A 17,266-nucleotide genomic window follows, 5' to 3' on the forward strand; every position below is an offset into this window, starting at 1 on the left:
TTCGCCAGGGACCAGTGGGGTTAGCTTAATAATCATTGTTAAACTACTGCAGTTCATTAAGATAGACGATCCTGTCACCACCAGGTGCATAGTTGCGACACGTTGGAGTCACCCCTGCAATGATTGCCTTCTTGGATCTAACTGGAGGATTTTTTTTTTTTTTTCAGTACATCAGTTGCTAATGATACTAATCTTGCGTAGGCATAGCCAGCTGAACTAATGGAAAGAAAACAATACAATAGAGGAGGAACAGAATCATTGGAGGCCCACGCACGACCCCTGCTGTAGAGTTTTCTTCGGGTCTTATTATCACGTGGGAGGTGATAGGATTCACAAGTCCACTTCTTGGAACGCTGGCCATGCATGCTTATCCCGATCCGAATAGTGGTTACTTTTTCCGATCCTTGCTATATGTGAAGCTTAGCGATCCAGTTTCCCTGTGTGTTGTCAGTCCTGGAATAAATTATTCTCTCTCTCTCTCTCTCTCTCTCTCTCTCAACAATTTATTACTCTTCCATTGCTCTCTTAAAGTTGGACTAAGTGGTACTAGGTGGTTGGTTTTATTCCCATATGTCTTGGAAAAAAAGGGTCACAGTTGCCAGCTTCTCTTTCTCTAAAGTCAGGCCTAGTTGGCCTCTTATTCCTGGTCACAATCTTATATGTATTGCTCTCTTAAAGTTGGACAGACTAAAGTGCATGCTCCGAAGTCCAAAGCTTCCAAACTTGTAAGAGCCAGCTGCAATACATGAACAGCATCCTCTTCTAGATCATGGCGGTAGATTGTTCTCCGTCACTCGGAAGTTTCATGGTCAATGTCCACTGGGCAGCAATGAAATCGGTTTTGGGCTAAGAAGAGCCTGAGACCAGGGCTCTTCTTAATAGGCCCACCAGGGCTGCATCTCTTGGTGGCATCACCACCTAAAGCGGAGGACCTTCTCCGGGATGCGAGAGGGCCAGCCATGGGGCACGGGGCTCAGTGGTCTCGGTTGGTACAGCAGACAGCTTTTACTAGAGAATGGCCGTTAGGCTGGGTCCAGATGTACTCACCATTGCTTTTAGTTCACGAGGAGCTGACATTGACTGCGCCTAAGAGGCTGTAAAGGCTCGTACAAGGTGGTGTGTCACATGATGCTCAAATCCTTCTTAATACCCTCTTGCTTTCTGTCTCGGAGAAATGATGGCCATTACCTTCCAATCTTAGTCGCAACCAGATGGTCGGCGATGTCTTCGGGATGGTATTCTTCTCCTCTATGTCCTACTTCTGTTCATCTCTGGCCCATTCACCCTCCTGGTTGTACGTAAACGCTGCAGATTAATGTGCCCCGTGATTCCCCTTTGTTCCATGCAAATCCTTAGACCAATCATGTGCTTCCTGAAGGCTTGAAAGGTTTGGTAATTTGTAGGCAGTGATATAATACCTACACTGAGATGTACCGAAAAAAAAAAATCGCTCCCCTGAGGAATAATTGTAGGCCTTTATTTTGGTGAGCAGAAAGAGTTGGCCTATCGTTGTCTGTTTCTCTTCCGGAGAACCGGAGCCAAGAACAGTTATGTTCTGTTCCGTAAGTCCTGACATCAAATCTATTATAATCTAATATCAGTCAATGTTTTGGAGATCCGTTCCGGTTGAACGAGTCGACCCGCCCGACCTGTGAACCGCCATTTATCCCGGCTCGGCTCCAAACAAAAAAAAAAGATTTTTTTGCTATCGCAATCTCTTCGATGCCCATTTCGCACTCTATTAATACCTTGAAGTCTTGCCCCGACGCAGAGAAGAAAATTTTTTTCGTTCCCAATCGCTTAAGCTTGCTGGGAGATTTGGGGATTCATTTAGAAGAGAACCTCACATGCACTGCAGATGAGAAATATCTTTTCTGGAATCAGTCCGGTTGAATCGCGGTCAACTTGCCGTTGAACCGGTGAACCGTGACCCTGCCACCGAAACGGGTTAAGCCGGCTCGACGGCTACAGAGTCAGGTATACAGAGACTCTCTCCAATAAAACGGAGCCCCCCCCTCTCTCTCTCTCACCGCAAATCCAAAAGAGACAGGATGGAGACCCCCTGGAGTCCACACGTACACAGTAATATTTCCCACCTCTCGCGGCCTCCCCTTTCTCACCCTATACCAACCCTACTCCCTCCAATCCTTTCTAGCACCAAATCACATCTCGTCACCCTCCCTTATCTTAATAAACTCTTCCTGCTAACTAGCTTCTACTTAACTCTGCTCCAAGTTTCTCCCTCCTTCCTCCGAATCTTTTTTCCTTTCCATTCCTTATCATCCCTCGTTCCCAATGATACCAAAACTAGTACTTGCTTCTGCTTCTCCTTCTACTTTTCTCCTATTCATTTTTCTTGCTCTCTGCCAACCCTTAATCTCCCTCTCCTCGACGACAGTAACGGCTACCAGCAATGCCTCTGCCGGTGCTAGTACGGGAGGAAAGCCAAAACCCTTTATTTTACCTCTGAGAACCCAAAAGGTCTCATCTTTGGCCCTCCCCGGGCCTCGCAACAAGCTCCTATTCCACCACAACGTGAGCCTCACCGTCTCCCTCTCCGTTGGAACGCCGCCCCAGAACGTCTCCATGGTGCTCGACACCGGCAGCGAGCTCTGCTGGCTCCTCTGCAACGCCACCGCTGGCGGCCCCTCCTTCCACCCCCGCGCCTCCTCCTCCTACGCTCCTGTCCGGTGCTCCTCCGCCACCTGCCGCGACGGCACCCGCGACCTTCCGATCCCGGCCTCCTGCGACCACGCCACCTCCCTCTGCCACGTGTCCCTCTCCTACGCCGACGCCTCCACCTCCGAGGGCACCCTCGCCGCCGACTCCTTCCGCCTTGGCCAGTCCACTCGTCTGTCCACCATCTTCGGCTGCATGGCCTCCGCCTATTCCTCGACCTCCGGGGGCGACGGCTCCACCACCGCCGGTCTGCTGGGCATGAACAGGGGATCCCTCTCCTTCGTCACCCAGACCGCCATCCAGCGGTTCTCTTACTGCATCGCCGGTGGAGCCGCCACGGGGGTCCTCCTCCTCGGCGACGCCCCGCCTCCCTTTCTCATGCCCCTCCACTACACCCCGCTCGTCCAGATCTCACTGCCGCTCCCCTACTTCGACCGCGTGGCCTACACCGTCCAGCTGGACGGCATCCGCGTGGCAGCCGTCCTCCTCCCCATCCCCAAATCCGTGCTCGTCCCCGACCACACCGGCGCCGGCCAGACCATGGTGGATTCCGGCACCCAGTTCACCTTCCTCCTGGGCGCCGCCTACGACGCCTTGAAAGCCGAATTCTTGAGGCAGACGAAGGGCGTCCTGACCGTCCTGAACGAGCCGGACTTCGTGTTCCAGGGGGCGTTCGACCTGTGCTTCCGGATCCCGGCGGGGGCTGCGCCGCCGTCGTGGCGGCTGCCGGCGGTGACGCTGATGTTCCGCGGGGGTGCGGAGGTGAGGGTGGCGGGCGAGCGGCTGCTGTACCGGGCGGCCGGAGAGGCGCGGGGGCGGGACGCGGTGTGGTGCTTTACCTTCGGGAACTCGGATCTGGTGCCCCTGTCGGCGTACGTGATTGGGCACCACCACCAGCAGGATGTGTGGGTGGACTACGACCTCCGCAACTCCAGGGTGGGCTTCGCGCCCGTTCACTGCGCCCAGGCCGCCCAGCGCCTCTGATGGGTTGGGCCGCCCTATCGGCCCATCCTTTTTGATCTCGAATACAGAATACTGTGTACGTGTAATTAATTTGTATATTGTCGCGTCCGGTTTGGTCCTTGCATTTACCCATTTGTTGTGCCTCTGATCGTCACCATTTTATCTTACAAAAGATGAAAGGGATGCTATGTTACTAAAGAAATGATTTAAAACAAAAAAAAAGAAAACCACCCAGGATAAAAAAATGAGAACAGAGATGGTGTTTAAAGCTATCCATATGTCCGGATAAAATTATTTGTATCTTTTTCTATGATATCTATCTAATTAGCTGAATAATAATCTTATGTTATGTTATCCATACACTGCTAGCTATAATTTCCTATATCTATCCACAAGAGATCTAATTGAATCAATTACTAGATGCAATTTGAACTGATGACTTGTTCTTGTAGTTCTTGTTCCATCTTCCCCTTAATCCTTTCCACAAGGGGCTTCTTGTTTTGGTTATAACTGCCTATAGGTGTCAAGGTTTTGCTATCTTTTTTTATTCTTTCCGTGACAGTAAGGGCTCGTTTGGTTCGTGGAAAATATTTTTTCTCTTAGTATATTTCTAAAAAGAGGATGCTTGAAAAAATACTTTTGACATGTTTGGTTGACCACGAAAAAGTGATAAATTTTCAGAGTGCTTATGTTTGGTTAACCATTTATTTTTTTGAAAAAGTTATTTGTAATTCACTCCAACGTAGTTTAGACCACCCCTATGTTTGAGCTTCTCGAACCAACCTTTTTTTGAGTTCGGGTTGAGCCAAGTTAATGATGGATGGAGCTTGTTTCCACTAAACTAACTGAAATAAATAGGATCATACAGGTGATTTAAGACTGTAGAAAAGTTCTGGATAATTTTGCTAAGTTAGTAAAGCATTAGCTAGAGATGTTGTTTGAAATGAATTGAGGGCCAATATATGAGATAAAAAAGAGAGAGAGAAAAAAAAAAAAGGGGGAGGGGGGGGGGGGGGCAGAAGAAGCGGAAAATACTTCCAATATCAATAAAATTATAAAAATATGTTAAAACAAAAATTATTTCGTGTTAACAATAAAAAATTTTGAAAGATATTTAATAATCAAAATTCAAAAAATCAACATAAATATGGTTTAGCGCAAATTTCCAATCAAAGTTACCGGACTTGGACATAGTTAGCATATTTCGCGGTATAATTTTTCTCCACAACTAATACTCGTTATTACATGGTTTTATTGTTTCACAGTTTGTAAAGTTTTACGGACTATTGTTCATCCTATTGTCGGAGCTGTTAATTACCGGGGAGCTTAGACGCCTCCGCGTGGACAGGGAACGCGTCGGCTTTCCCTTCTCTCCTCGCCCTCGTGTCCTCCTCCCTTTCAAGGCAAGAAGAGACGCTGCTCTCTCCTTCTCGCTTTAAAAAGCGAAGACAAAGAAAGAAGAGATCAATTCACTCTGCGAGCGATCGATCCGTTCCTGTCAAGAAAAACAAGCAAACTGCTCTTCGATCGTCGGGTAAGTCCAGTCCTCTCTAGATCTCTTCGAATTTCGACTCTTAAGTACCTAGATTTGATTCGACGCTTCTAGGGTTTCTTTTAGAAAGATTTTCGAACTTTTCCGAACCCTTTTTCTTCTTTTAACAATCGTTTTGGGGCAATACCGTCGAATTGCCGGAAGATTCTTGAACGTTGATCTCTGGAGATCATAGCGCGGCAATTTAACCCGAGAATTCCGAGAAAAATCAATTTTTTGAATGGCATCGTCTTGTGTCAAGCCTTCTGGACCCGAATATTCTGAGGAAATTTACTGAAATTGCTTCTTTTTTCTCGATAGGCGCTGTCGTTTTCACAGTCGGGAAAGGGGGCGGTGTGTTAATTAGAGACGAAGGCATTGCTCGTGAAGGCGGCTGTTAGCATCTGGAATCATGAGTTTTGTTTTCCGGGGAAGCAGGGCAGACATTGGGAGTGGATTCCCCGGGTTCATCCCGGAGAGGCGCGCTGCGGTATGCCACTTCACATAACTTTTTCTTTGCACCGTAAATCCTTCCGTTTTCGTAACCTGGAGTATCGTAATTTCTGGCTGATTTTTCGTCTCAATCTCAGCGTATGCATCCGGTTGGTCGGCCTGTTAATACCAACTCCATGGCTTTTCTCGTCACCGGTATCGAGTTGGCTTCTTTCACTAATGGAGTTTGAATGCTTTTGGTTAATATTTTAATCTAATGGCTCTGTCTGATTTCATCTACGCTGCCATTCTTGCAGTTCTTTTGCTGTTCATGATATTGAATTCACATCAGATGTCACCAAACTTTCTGGTATTTTTTTTTTCAATCATGGCATACGCTTTTGTATGAGTCTACATGACTTTTTGTATGCGACTGAAGAAATTTTCTTTCGGGGTGTATTGTTGCTGTAGCTTTGGCTAGTGTTGGGTGTGTTTCTCATGGCCACCAGCCTTAGGATGTATGCCACATGCCAGCAACTTCAAGCCCAAGCCCAAGCTCATGCTGCAGCTGCCGGTGGATTGCTTGGGCACACTGAGTTGCGTCTCCATGTGCCATCATCCATAGCCTTTGCGACAAGAGGGCGATTGCAAAGCCTTAGGCTCCAACTTGCTCTTCTTGACCGGGAGTTTGATGATTTAGGTACGGCTTAATTTTGTTTTCGGTTTCTTGATTAAAGATGCTTGCTGGTATGCTGGATGAAGCTCCTTGGCTTGGGCAATGCTAGCTGTTTATGTTTTTAATATTTTGGTTGTTTGGAAGACTTTTTGCATGCTAATCACCGGAATTCATCATCTTACAGATTATGATGCTCTGAGAGCGCTAGATGCTGATAATGCTCCTGATGCTCCTTCTATGAGCGAGGAAGAAATTAATGCTCTTCCTGTGCACAAGTACAAAGCTCGGTTGCATAAGGGTTCTTCATCAAGCCGACAGAGGCAAGAAATGATACTTTATCTCAATGTTTTTGCACCTTGATTTTTTTTTTTCGCTCTTCAAGTTGTCTGTCTTTGGTGTGACCTACTGAAAGTAAAGTAATTCAAAAGAAAATTTTGATTTTTAAGTATTTTTTTTGTTGAGCAGTGATGGGTCATCGCCACAACAGGCATCATCATCTTCTGCATCTGTAACTGAGGTTAGTCATTTTCTGCCATGTCTATATTTTTTAAAACATAATTCTGCCATGTCTATATTGTCATTTATTTGATATATAGAGATCCAGATGAGGACTTCACCTTCTGATATGTAACTCACCATTGAGCACGAAAAACAAAATCATCCTTCACTTGATGTGGATAATGATATTAACTGCATACATGAGTTATAATAATTCTTCTTTAACTTGGATGAGTGTTCCTCTTGCAAGATAGATTTTCCCTTCTTTCTTGTGAAATCACCTGCAGTAATATCTATTGTAAACAACTGGAGCATTTTTTATTTGTTCTGCTGTCAACTCGAGCTGGAAGTCATCAAAAGATATTCTTGTTTGGGGGTTTTGTGAGTATTCATGCGTTGTGGGGTATTTCATGGAGGATTGTGTGAGTTTCAGGAACATAAGATCAGTTAACATGTTCTGGGAAATGGTTGCAGCCACTGGGTGAGGAAAGATTTATGAGGAAATTCTTGTATAGCAGAAGGGGTGATGGATGGGGCTTGGAGAGTATCTCTAGGCAAGAGCTTTGCAAAATAAAGATTGCGATATCAATCCGGGTTCTTGAGAAAGTGACCAAAAATTTGGAGAGCATGGAGGAATGCTTGGTCATGGAGGAGGGAAATAATAAATAAGTTGGATATCAGGAATTGGTAGCACTCTTCTTGGTGAGGCTGAGAGAATTCCAAAACAGTTGATAGGGTTGGTGAAACACTTGGTCATAGAATAATATTATCTTTCTTTCAGTGATGTGATTTCCGACACCCAGTTGTTTCTGTCAGTTCTTGCTTTTTGGGCCTTTGCATTTCTACAAAGATTATAACTTTGATGATAATGAAAAAGTAATAGCATTCTCTTAGTGATATCATTTGAGGCCTCTTGTCAGTCGGAGGTTGGTAACTTCAATGCTAGCTTTTTGGGCCACTGCCTTCTGGCTTCTAGTTCAAGTTTTTGTGTCAGTTGGCAAAGGCAAACCTGTCTTTATCTTTGTCATATCTAAGCCACTAATTCTGTTGAACCCTCTTTGTGTAAATCTTCTAAATTTTTAGTTTTTGCCTCTTTATCTGCCAATTCATTTTGAACTTTTTATATGTGGTCAACAGAACAGTACATATCATAGCCTTATGATTAATAACCATTGCCTGGAAATGCCTTTTTCTTAAAATTGTACTGCACTGCATAAGAAATTGCCTTCGGTTGGATCATTGATGCTATTGTGCTTCTCCAAAGAATCAAGTCTTGCCTGTAAGAGAAATTTACTCTTGTTTTGAACCCTCAAAAAGGGAAAGGAAAAGGGTTCTGATAAGACATGAGTTTATCTGAATTACCTGTAATTATCCTGCTTAGTCATTTATAGTCATAATATACACCACTTAATCAATTATAGTCACAATATGCATTATTTTAATGTCTTTTGCCTTTGTCTTAGCTAGCCTTTTCCAACTATTTAGGGTCAAATTTATGGATCTTCATTCATCATTTGGATCATTTCATAGTTATTGATATGTTTAATAATATACGTTATACAAGAGTTATAATTAAATAATATTTATTTTAGACATTCTTTATAATAAGTTAATAGAGATCTCTAAGATCACTATAATATATAGTCATTGATGTAGCATGATACATAGGTACATATATTTGTATGCTTTTAATTAATTAATAATTGAAGGTTTGCAAGCTTTGAAAGTGAGGAAAAATGGGTTACAAAAGATAAATTTTGGAAAGATGGTTGTTATAATAGTTTTTGAGAGGGCATGTTATGTTGTACATATTAATAACAGGTTTTTTAATGGTGGTCACAATTTGTTTGTTGTCTTACTATAATGGTTGTTATATGACTAGAAAAATGGCTATTGTTTTATATTTTCAGTTCTTTTAGTAAATAAAATATTTTTTTGAAACTTTTTTTGGCTAAATTTGTACTAAGTTTTCATCTAAAAAGTTTGTACCATGTAAGAAAAATAATTAAATTTTTATTTGAGTGAATAGGGATTTGAACAATGCCTTATTTTTTTGATTATTGCTCATTAGTTTTTGATATGATGTTGTTTTAGTGGTTGTTATTATAGCCACTATATTAGTAGTAGTTGTGGTGGCATCCAATGTAATGTAACAATACAATTATTGAAATCTTGGTGCAAAACTGCTAATATAAAGACAATTAAAATAGGAGCCTTTATAGAAAGGAAAATGATAGGAGAAGAAATGCTAATAAATATTGGTGAAATAGGCATAACTTAAGAGAGGAAGTAGCTCCTTGAAATGTATAGGTAAAGTACTCTTAAAATGCAAGGAAAAAGAAATAAGTAAAATAAGCAAAGAAAAATGATAATCTACTTGAGGGGTAGCAAAATCACATCACCTGGACCAAGGTTCTCCATTTCGGTATTGGATCCTGTACTGGTGCCACACTAACACAGTGTCGGTAGGTGCGGTACAGATTTTTTTGGCGTACCGAGTGTCGCTATGCTATCCGTATCGGATATCGGTACCAAACCAGTACGGTATGATACGTCCCGTACTGTCCAGTTCAGGCCGGTACGGCATATCTGGACACCTGTGGAGACAAAGACATGCTCCCCCCCCCCCCCCCTCTCTCAACACAATATGCATATAGAATGTGGAAAGAAATTGACCGTCTGAGTGAGCTAGTAAACGGGTCCCAATAAAGCTTTGTTGCCATTTGCCCATATGAAGGGGCCTACCATTGTCCATTTATCAATAGCTGCTGGGCAGCGGAGGCGAGAATTGAAGCCGTTTGACCAGCAGCTTTTAAATAGGGTATTAGATAGAATTACTTCAGCTCTTGAAGTTCTACTACATCGATTAACTTCGACTCCTTAAAACTTATCAATTTAGATATCAGGAATACATAAGTTGAAATTTATCTATTGAACAGTGCATTTTCTCCTAGTAATGTCCATTCTAATCTCTATCACTATTGCCAAGCAGAAGAAGCAGGACAGTGTCAAAGCAGATGGGAGTATGAAAACCTCAGAAGATGAACTGACGTGCACTGTTTGCTTGGAGCAAGTTAATACGGGAGAACTGATAAGAAGTTTACCGTGCTTGCATCAGGTAATTGATATGGCATTTCAAGTATTGATACTTCTGAACTTTCTGTTGTTTTTTTAATCTAAAACTCTAGTGAAACTATGTAAATTCAAAATTTTCGTCACTCCTGGACCTACAAGGAGATCTATACTTTGTCTAAATTCAAGCTATCCTGCCCATATTTTTTAGTGCTATATGCATCATGATTGTACTCATGCTTTACTGTCAATTAGAGTGTCTGCTAAAGTACTGTACTTTTTGTTGCAGTTTCATGTGAACTGTATTGATCCATGGTTGCGCCAGCAAGGTACATGCCCTGTCTGTAAACATAGGGTGAGCTCTGGGTGGCATGAAAGTGGTGATGGTGAAATGGATGCATCTAATATGGTTTAGTACATGATATTGCGACACCTAAAAGCGTGTAGCTAAGTACGTAGCTAAGCATATGCGTGTACAAGATATGGATACACACTCGTATGAACCTATGCACGCTGTAACTAAAAGTGGCTCTGGGTTTAGTCAGTCGGTATGTGGTCTAAATATAGTTAAGGTTAGTTATGCTGTCTCATTTTTATTTTGTATTCACATCAACTGTAATAGATGAGTGCCAGGTCATTTAGTAAAAAATTCTTCTTGAGACTTTGTAGTTGCATTGTGATGGATGGATGCTGATGCGGGCAGGATCTAGTTTGTTCCCAATTTTACCTGCCTATGTTCCTTTAATTTATCTGATCAGGTCCAAGCTTGGGTTAAGAGATGTGATTTTGTCGATAATATTTAGTTACTGTGTTTGAGTTCCATGGCAGCATGCAAAACGATGTGCCAATGTCATGATCTTCTCTGGTATTTTACACTTGTGGTGAACAATATGGACCTGCTCGTCGCTGCCGGTAAAAGTGATTACTTTTTTTCGTATTATTTTTTGTCGCAACTTATAATGCTTTGCCTGCTCTGTATTATCAGACAAGCCTTGGGGCCTACTTCAAATGAACAAACTCCTTCAGAGGATGTCCCAATGCTTGAACATTTGTAACTGATAAAGAACCCCGAAATAAGCCCTTATGTTCATGTTGATGTATTATATCAGATATTTAAAGATAATTAGTTATACTAAAAGAAATTTTAGGATTGAGGTCATGGCATGGGCGAAAACCAAATATATCAAATCGGAAAAACTGGATGCCCGATCAATTTACTCATCAATGGATGCTTCCGATGGTCCAAAACTTGGGTGTCTGAATCTTTGGATGCCTAATTTGGGATGGGTTATGACTCCGCGGTTCAACGTGAGAGCCCAATTTTGACTTCGAGGGATGAGTTCGTTAGGTCAATATTAATAGCATGGTAATGCCCCCAAGTTAGGCATCCTTATTATTATTATTTTCCTTTCACTCCTTTTTAGCAGGTCGGTGGCGTATCTCTAACGGTTGGCAAATAGCATGGTACCCTATTTTTTCCTGACGTCGTAATGTGTTCAAGAAGCATACACACGATCCTGTCTCGCTTCTATTAGCTGAATTTGTGAAAGAAATGAAGTGTAGGTTCGACGGAGTAGGTGTAAAGCATGCAATGATAAAGTAATTGCTTTGTAATTGCTACCGCCACATTTGCATCTTTTGCTTTCTTCTGATTTGGCAGGTTTGGCAGGATGTACTCACGTTAGAGCTATATGAATTGCCGTTTTAACCAAAAAAAAAAAAAGTAATTGCTTAGTAGGATAAAATTATGGCCTATATGCATGGCATTCTGTTGGGTTTCTGTTGATTCAGTTGAGATCTTCTCCAATTTGGTAATGGATGGAAGAGGATCAGTATCTCTCACTCCTGGCCGCTTGTATATTATGTGATGACATGGTTGTGATTAAGAGAGGCTCTCTGCAGTCCAATCCTGAACAAGAGAGAATCCTAACTCCAACCTGGAGGACTACCTCTAGGCAATTAACTAGCTTTGATCATAGTTTATAACAGCAGCAACAATTTTGTAATAATAAAAATTTGTTACTTTAAGCGAGAAAAATAGAACCTAAACCAACTCAGTCTTCATTGTTATTGTCGAAGTCAAAAACTTTCAACTAGGAGTTACAGGAAGGGACTCTCTTGCATCAGACATCTCCCTTGTTTATGTGAAAAGAGAGAGCCGCCGGTCCAAAAGTGGCCACCGTAAGTTAACCCCAGAACGAGATGGAAGGAAAAAAAAAAAAGAACTTGATGAACTTATCAAAATAAACAAACTAAAGTCTAGCATTTGGGAAGATCCGACGGGGGCGGGGGAAGCTTCTGGTTTGGGAGGTTCCCATCCAACACCAACCACGCCATCTTCAGACCCCAACTCGTGTGCACCTCCAGGTGGCAATGCATGAACCACACACCTGCATGGGCCCACCACATCATGATCACGGAACGAAATCAGGCAAAACTTACATGCGCTAGTGCATGCGTACCATGCACATACTCACCGGGATTATCAGCCAGGAATCGGATGGCCACCCATCCTCCAGGGGGCACGCTTACCGTGTTCCTCTCGACCGGGTCCACAAGGTTAAACTTGGCCGGGTCCTTCGCCGGGTCATGGTTCCCGAACCCCTGGCCGACCACGAAGAAGTTGAAGCCATGGAGGTGCAGTGGATGGCTCTCGTTCCCCAGAATGCTGGTGTCTTGCATCACTAGCTCCACGCTAGCGTTGAATGGGAGTACCACCAACCTGGTGCCACTGGCCACCAGTGTGTTGTTGGGAGGACTCCCCGTGTAGTTGAATGGTATCAGAGGGGTGATGGGGAAGTCTGGGGTGTAGATTCCCTTCGACTGGCCGAAGAAATGGGCCTGGAGAAGGGCTGTGGCGGGCATTGAGAACGATACGTTGTTGATGGTGGCGGCAAATTTGGTCCCATTTGGCCCTTGGCATGTCTGGTTCCGGGGGCACGGGCTCGTCCCCAGCCCCACAGTGAAGAAGAAGTGCCTATCGACGGTTTGAGGAACCTTGGCCGGATATTGTGTGGTTGCCAAGCTACGCAGCTTGCTGGTGAAGCTTGCAACAAACGTTGTGTCGTTAAGAGATGGGAGGCTTGGTTTGAATAGTGGGAGCTTCTTGCTGGAGGAGGGTGATGACGAAGCATCGGAGTGTCGGTATTCGAGAATGCCGGCAGTGATTGTGTTGTCGAAGATACCTTGGCCAGTGGCATAGGGTCTTGCTAGCATTAGGAACGTAGCACCGGGGAAGCTGGGCTTAGTGCGGAGGAGGACATTGGCGGTCTGGCCAGGGGCTGTGATGAGAGTGTCGGTATCGAAGGGCTTCACGTACACAGCATCAACTTCAACAATGGTGAGGGTGTGATTAGCGATGCTGAAGAAGAGTTCGTCGTTTAGTGCAGCATTGATAATGCGAAGAAGGTATGTCCTCCCAGGTTTTACACTTAGCTTGAACGTATCTGTTAATTGCCACCATCATCATGTCATAGGTTACACTACCCTTAAGAGGCTTAAATAAGTATTAATATTATCACCATTCGCATTTTTCCTCGCGTACGTAGAAGCGTGATGACAGTACCTTTAGCTGAGCAATTGTACCACGGCCCTGGTAGCCCATTCATGGTATAGGCGTCAGAGACATTTGGGCCTCCACCTGTTTGAAGAGCCTGGTTAATTACAGCTTCAGTGTCGGCGTTCCACCACTCCCCTACAAGTAAAAGCAAATGCTGGTTTATTCAACTCCTGGCAAGACTTCGTCATGGAAAATTCTGAATTTAAATGGAAGACGAGACATTATACCAAAGATCACAGGGACTTCTTTGTAGGGTTTGGCGAATGGGTAGGGGACACCAAGCTTGGGGAGGATGACAATGGGCCCATAGAGGCTGGCTCTGAGCCACGATATATGGGCATGCCAGAAGAGAGTTCCCCTCTGGGCCACAATCGTGAAGTTGTAGACGTAGCTCTGGCCCGTTCGTATGGGGCACTGTGCCACGTATGCCGGCCCGTCAGCCCAACCACTTCTCAGCTGCCGAACCCCATGCCTTCACCCCACCACCATTCATTACAAGTGCATCGATCTATATTGTTAGTGTCTCAAACATATACCGAACTACCGGGTTTATATATATATATATAGGAGAAGAAAGGTGGTAGATCCAGCCTGTTTTTATTTGAGAAAATGTAAATAAGAAGCAAGGACCACCTAGTATGTTGGTGCTCCAGGGAACTTCATATATTAACACAATAATCATTCTGCTATTATGTTTTGGGAGTTCCTTACGTACCAGTGTATGCTGACATTGCTCTGGACATGGTTAACCACCTTAACAATGACACGGTCACCTTCTCTGGCCACGATTCTAGGCCCCGGGAACTGCCCATTGACAGTCACCATGCTCTTCGTGTGGCACAACCGTGTGACGTTGGTCATTTGGATCTGAGGAATTAAGAAAGCAATGCATATTCAAGGATAAAAGTGATTGGAATGAACGCTACGTACACATGAACATGCATGTCTGGAAGGATACATACATCAAATTTGTAGTGCCTGGTAATGCCAGTTTGTTGCGCGCATGAAAGCTCCGGGAAGAGAAGAAAGGTGCCGAAAGCAAAGACCAGAGCACCGGCCAGAGCTCTCGAGTGAAGAAGGCAGGCATCCATCTCACTCCCTCTTTTGCAAAGTAACTAGCTAGTTTGCTAGCTAGCTTGCTTGGAAGGCAGACCAACGGGAAGATATGTGAATAGCTAGGTTTGTGCTTAATTTGGAGCTTGCGAGGGAGTGCATATATAGAGGGAGATGACGGTTTAATATTGCGATCATGGATTAGGTGACTCCATGTTGCCACTCAATAAAGAGAGATGGAGGAGTTCCTTTCATGGGGGATGCTAGTCCAGCTTAGCTTTGGAGTGTTGCCAAAGCCAGACAAATATATTCCGAGGCTGTGAGTTTATATCCTTGCTAGTTACGGCATGTCCAAAGCTAACAATCGTGATGGTATTTTCTCTCTCCGAGAGAGAGAAACTTGCTGTTATTGTTCAGTACTGTCATTGTTGTAATTTGGTCAGGACAGAGACTCTTGGACAAATGCCTTCGTCCGCTTCATTAGCTGTTTCCTTTTAATGTGATTTCTTTCCTCTCGCTCTCTCCAATATACAACCTGTCAAAATAGTCGTGGCATGAGATCCTGCAGGTGCTGGGGCTGGTAATGGTCTTTCTTAGTCTCTATTCTCTGGTTCTTTAAGCAAGAGAAGGATGTTTGGCCCAGCTCACTCATCTAAGTTATCTCTTCACCTGGCAATAGTTGGTCGGGGGCAAGAATACATACATCAAATTATACTTGCAACCGTAAATCTTTTGTGTGCTCTTGTCAAAGTGAAGCTCATCACCAACTTCTAAGGCCTCTGGATGCTACGTGATACCATATAAGTTACACGAGAATTTGGCATTTAAATCATGCGACCACATGAGTGTATAGTTGGTAAAAAGGCAGGACAGAGTGGATGTCAGTTTTGCACTAAAAGGATTAACTGCTTGATAAGTACACTCATTCTCTTATATGGAAGAGTTTTTCCGTGATGTCATCATCGTGCTACATCAAACAATGCCTCACAATTAATGGCTGTCCCTTGTTGAAGTAAGAATGAGTGATGACAGGATGCTTGGTAAAATTTATTTATTTATTTGTAACTAATTTAGGACCAATCCACTTCCTTCATTGGAACTCACAGGCTACGTGCCGATTGACATAGTCAAATGCTAGATAGATAGATAAATAGATAGAAAGACATAGTCAATTGCATCCTCTTTTTTTTCTTTTTTATTTAACCAATTACCTACTTCTGGGTGGTAATACCTCCCTTCACTATCAAAAAAAGAAGAAAAAAAAAACGATTGCCTACTTTAAGATTAAAGAAATCTGCGATTGTTTTCATGGCACTCTTTTTGTGGTTCCATGCTACGAAATCAACTTATGATACCTGCGAGACACCACATGAAGGAGACCACCTAAAAGAAATGTATCGTAGTGAATTAGGTTTTGGTGGCTTGGTCCTAATTTTACACGCTGTAACTTTCCCTGGGCCCTTGACCACGGTGAAAAATAGACCGGAAAAATTCACCAGCATTTGCTGTTAGTGTTGATGCTAACAATTGCCGCGGTCACCCACCAGTCGTATCATTGACGGGCCCTAACCCTATGTTCGATCGCTTTGGTTAAAGGATGTTGACCGTTTGGAACTTCGGATCAAGATATCTAATGGGAAGACCTAAAACAAATATAATGTCTCAAAAAGCCACTGAATCCGAGTCCTTGCTCGGCCATTGTTCTCATGTCTAAACCATTCAAAATAATTGATTGACCTCTAAAATTTTCCTTCAAAATAGATTCTTAATCTACAATTACTCCTAAAGAACAGGACCGGAGCTACTTAATGATACAAACATGTTACATGTGTTTCATGGTTAAGCAAGATCTACTGCCATCAGAGGCGGCCCAATGCATTTTGGGGCCTAAGATAAACTCACTAAAGAGGCCTTTTTTTTAATAATAAAAAAATTTTAATAAGTATAAAATATTATAAAAATTTATTTAAAAATAATTCGTCTAACTTTTTGAGATGCAAATTACTAATCAAATTAAACTTTTGTACTCAAGATTCATGTCGAAGACTGACTAGCCAACTAGATGAAGCCAAGTTAACTAGCCGAGTAACTAAGTTACTAATTAAGCAAGCGAACTAGTCAAGTAGGCAAGTAGCCAACAAATGAACAATCAACAAGACAATAGCGTTACAAACACCAAGTGGGCCAAGGCCCAAGTCCTATGCTCTCTCTGTCTCTGGACTTTGCGTCATTATTTATGAATCGTTCCTTCTTGGATACCCAGTAAACGGACTAAGATCTTTAATATCAGAAAATCTATGGGCTCGTTTGGTTCTCGGGAACCATTTTTCCTGGTTTACATAAGCATTTTTACAGAGTGCTTATGTTTGGTTGACCATCCACTTTTCTGAAAAAGTTATATGCAATTCCTATTATACCCTTAATACAAATTAGGTCTTTAATTCCTCTTTAATGATGAAGGGCCTTTTTAGAAAAAAATAAAGATGGAGTGATTCCCGCCTCATGGAAAGTAACTTTTTCATGTTTCTTATGGGAAAGACTTTCCTATGAAATATGGGAATACAACTTTTTCATTTTTCTCATTTGAAAACTCCAACCAAACAAGAGGCATCTCATTACTTTTCCGTTGACCACACTTTTTTCCTTTCTTTTCCCGCGAACCAAACGAGCCCTATGTGTATTTGATAAGCAGAAAAAAAAACTTATGGAACTAAAAGGACTTAATAATTGAAAATCAGATAAGAATATCTCATATTATTTCTGTTTGGATGGAAGATCCCCAGAGAGCACCTGTTGAAAACTT

General features: G+C 43.0%; 2 protein-coding genes and 1 pseudogene across 4 annotated transcripts; 2 read left to right on the plus strand and 1 right to left on the minus strand.

The window, feature by feature from the left end:
- The first annotated feature begins 1,804 nt into the window (after window positions 1-1,804).
- LOC120110149 (aspartic proteinase PCS1 pseudogene) lies at window positions 1,805-5,040 on the plus strand (annotated as a pseudogene). 2 transcript variants are annotated; one of them, XR_005510891.3, is made up of 2 exons: window positions 1,805-3,718; window positions 4,908-5,040. The product of XR_005510891.3 is annotated as an aspartic proteinase PCS1 pseudogene, transcript variant X2 (transcript). The 2 variants fall into 2 exon arrangements; XR_015967691.2 differs by lacking the exon at window positions 4,908-5,040 and having other exon boundaries at window positions 1,807-3,869.
- LOC103715660 (E3 ubiquitin-protein ligase SDIR1-like) lies at window positions 4,913-10,515 on the plus strand. Its single transcript, XM_008803369.6, has 9 exons — window positions 4,913-5,176; window positions 5,495-5,663; window positions 5,764-5,821; window positions 5,923-5,975; window positions 6,077-6,305; window positions 6,466-6,601; window positions 6,747-6,798; window positions 9,772-9,897; window positions 10,141-10,515. The coding sequence occupies exons 2-9, from the start codon at window positions 5,586-5,588 to the stop codon at window positions 10,264-10,266; spliced, it is 858 nt and encodes a 285-aa protein (XP_008801591.3). The 5' UTR covers window positions 4,913-5,176; window positions 5,495-5,585; the 3' UTR covers window positions 10,267-10,515.
- Window positions 10,516-12,110: 1,595 nt separating this feature from the next.
- LOC103715658 (laccase-4) lies at window positions 12,111-14,479 on the minus strand. The gene is made up of 5 exons (XM_039124158.3): window positions 14,126-14,479; window positions 13,638-13,882; window positions 13,417-13,545; window positions 12,329-13,297; window positions 12,111-12,241 (listed from the first exon to the last, which is right to left on the minus strand). Exons 1-5 carry the CDS (start codon window positions 14,269-14,271, stop codon window positions 12,111-12,113), a joined length of 1,620 nt encoding a protein of 539 aa, XP_038980086.3. The 5' UTR covers window positions 14,272-14,479.
- Between the last annotated feature and the right edge of the window lie 2,787 nt (window positions 14,480-17,266).

Source organism: Phoenix dactylifera, chromosome 8, assembly GCF_051530095.1.
Source record: "Phoenix dactylifera cultivar Ajwa chromosome 8, Ajwa_hap1_PhDact_Kaust_v1.1, whole genome shotgun sequence".
Classification (NCBI taxonomy): domain Eukaryota; kingdom Viridiplantae; phylum Streptophyta; class Magnoliopsida; order Arecales; family Arecaceae; genus Phoenix; species Phoenix dactylifera.

Excerpts from the sequence above, each read along its gene's own strand:
- LOC103715660 (XM_008803369.6), top strand. The coding sequence starts at position 5,586 with ATGAGTTTTGTTTTCCGGGGAAGCAGGGCAGACATTGGGAGTGGATTC. Across the intron at positions 5,822-5,922 it reads CATGGCTTTTCTCGTCACCG|TTCTTTTGCTGTTCATGATA; the intron begins GTATCGAGTTGG and ends CCATTCTTGCAG. Across the intron at positions 6,306-6,465 it reads CCGGGAGTTTGATGATTTAG|ATTATGATGCTCTGAGAGCG; the intron begins GTACGGCTTAAT and ends ATCATCTTACAG.
- LOC103715658 (XM_039124158.3), bottom strand. The coding sequence starts at position 14,271 with ATGACCAACGTCACACGGTTGTGCCACACGAAGAGCATGGTGACTGTC. Across the intron at positions 13,298-13,416 it reads GTACAATTGCTCAGCTAAAG|ATACGTTCAAGCTAAGTGTA; the intron begins GTACTGTCATCA and ends GGCAATTAACAG. Across the intron at positions 12,242-12,328 it reads ATTCCTGGCTGATAATCCCG|GTGTGTGGTTCATGCATTGC; the intron begins GTGAGTATGTGC and ends GGGCCCATGCAG.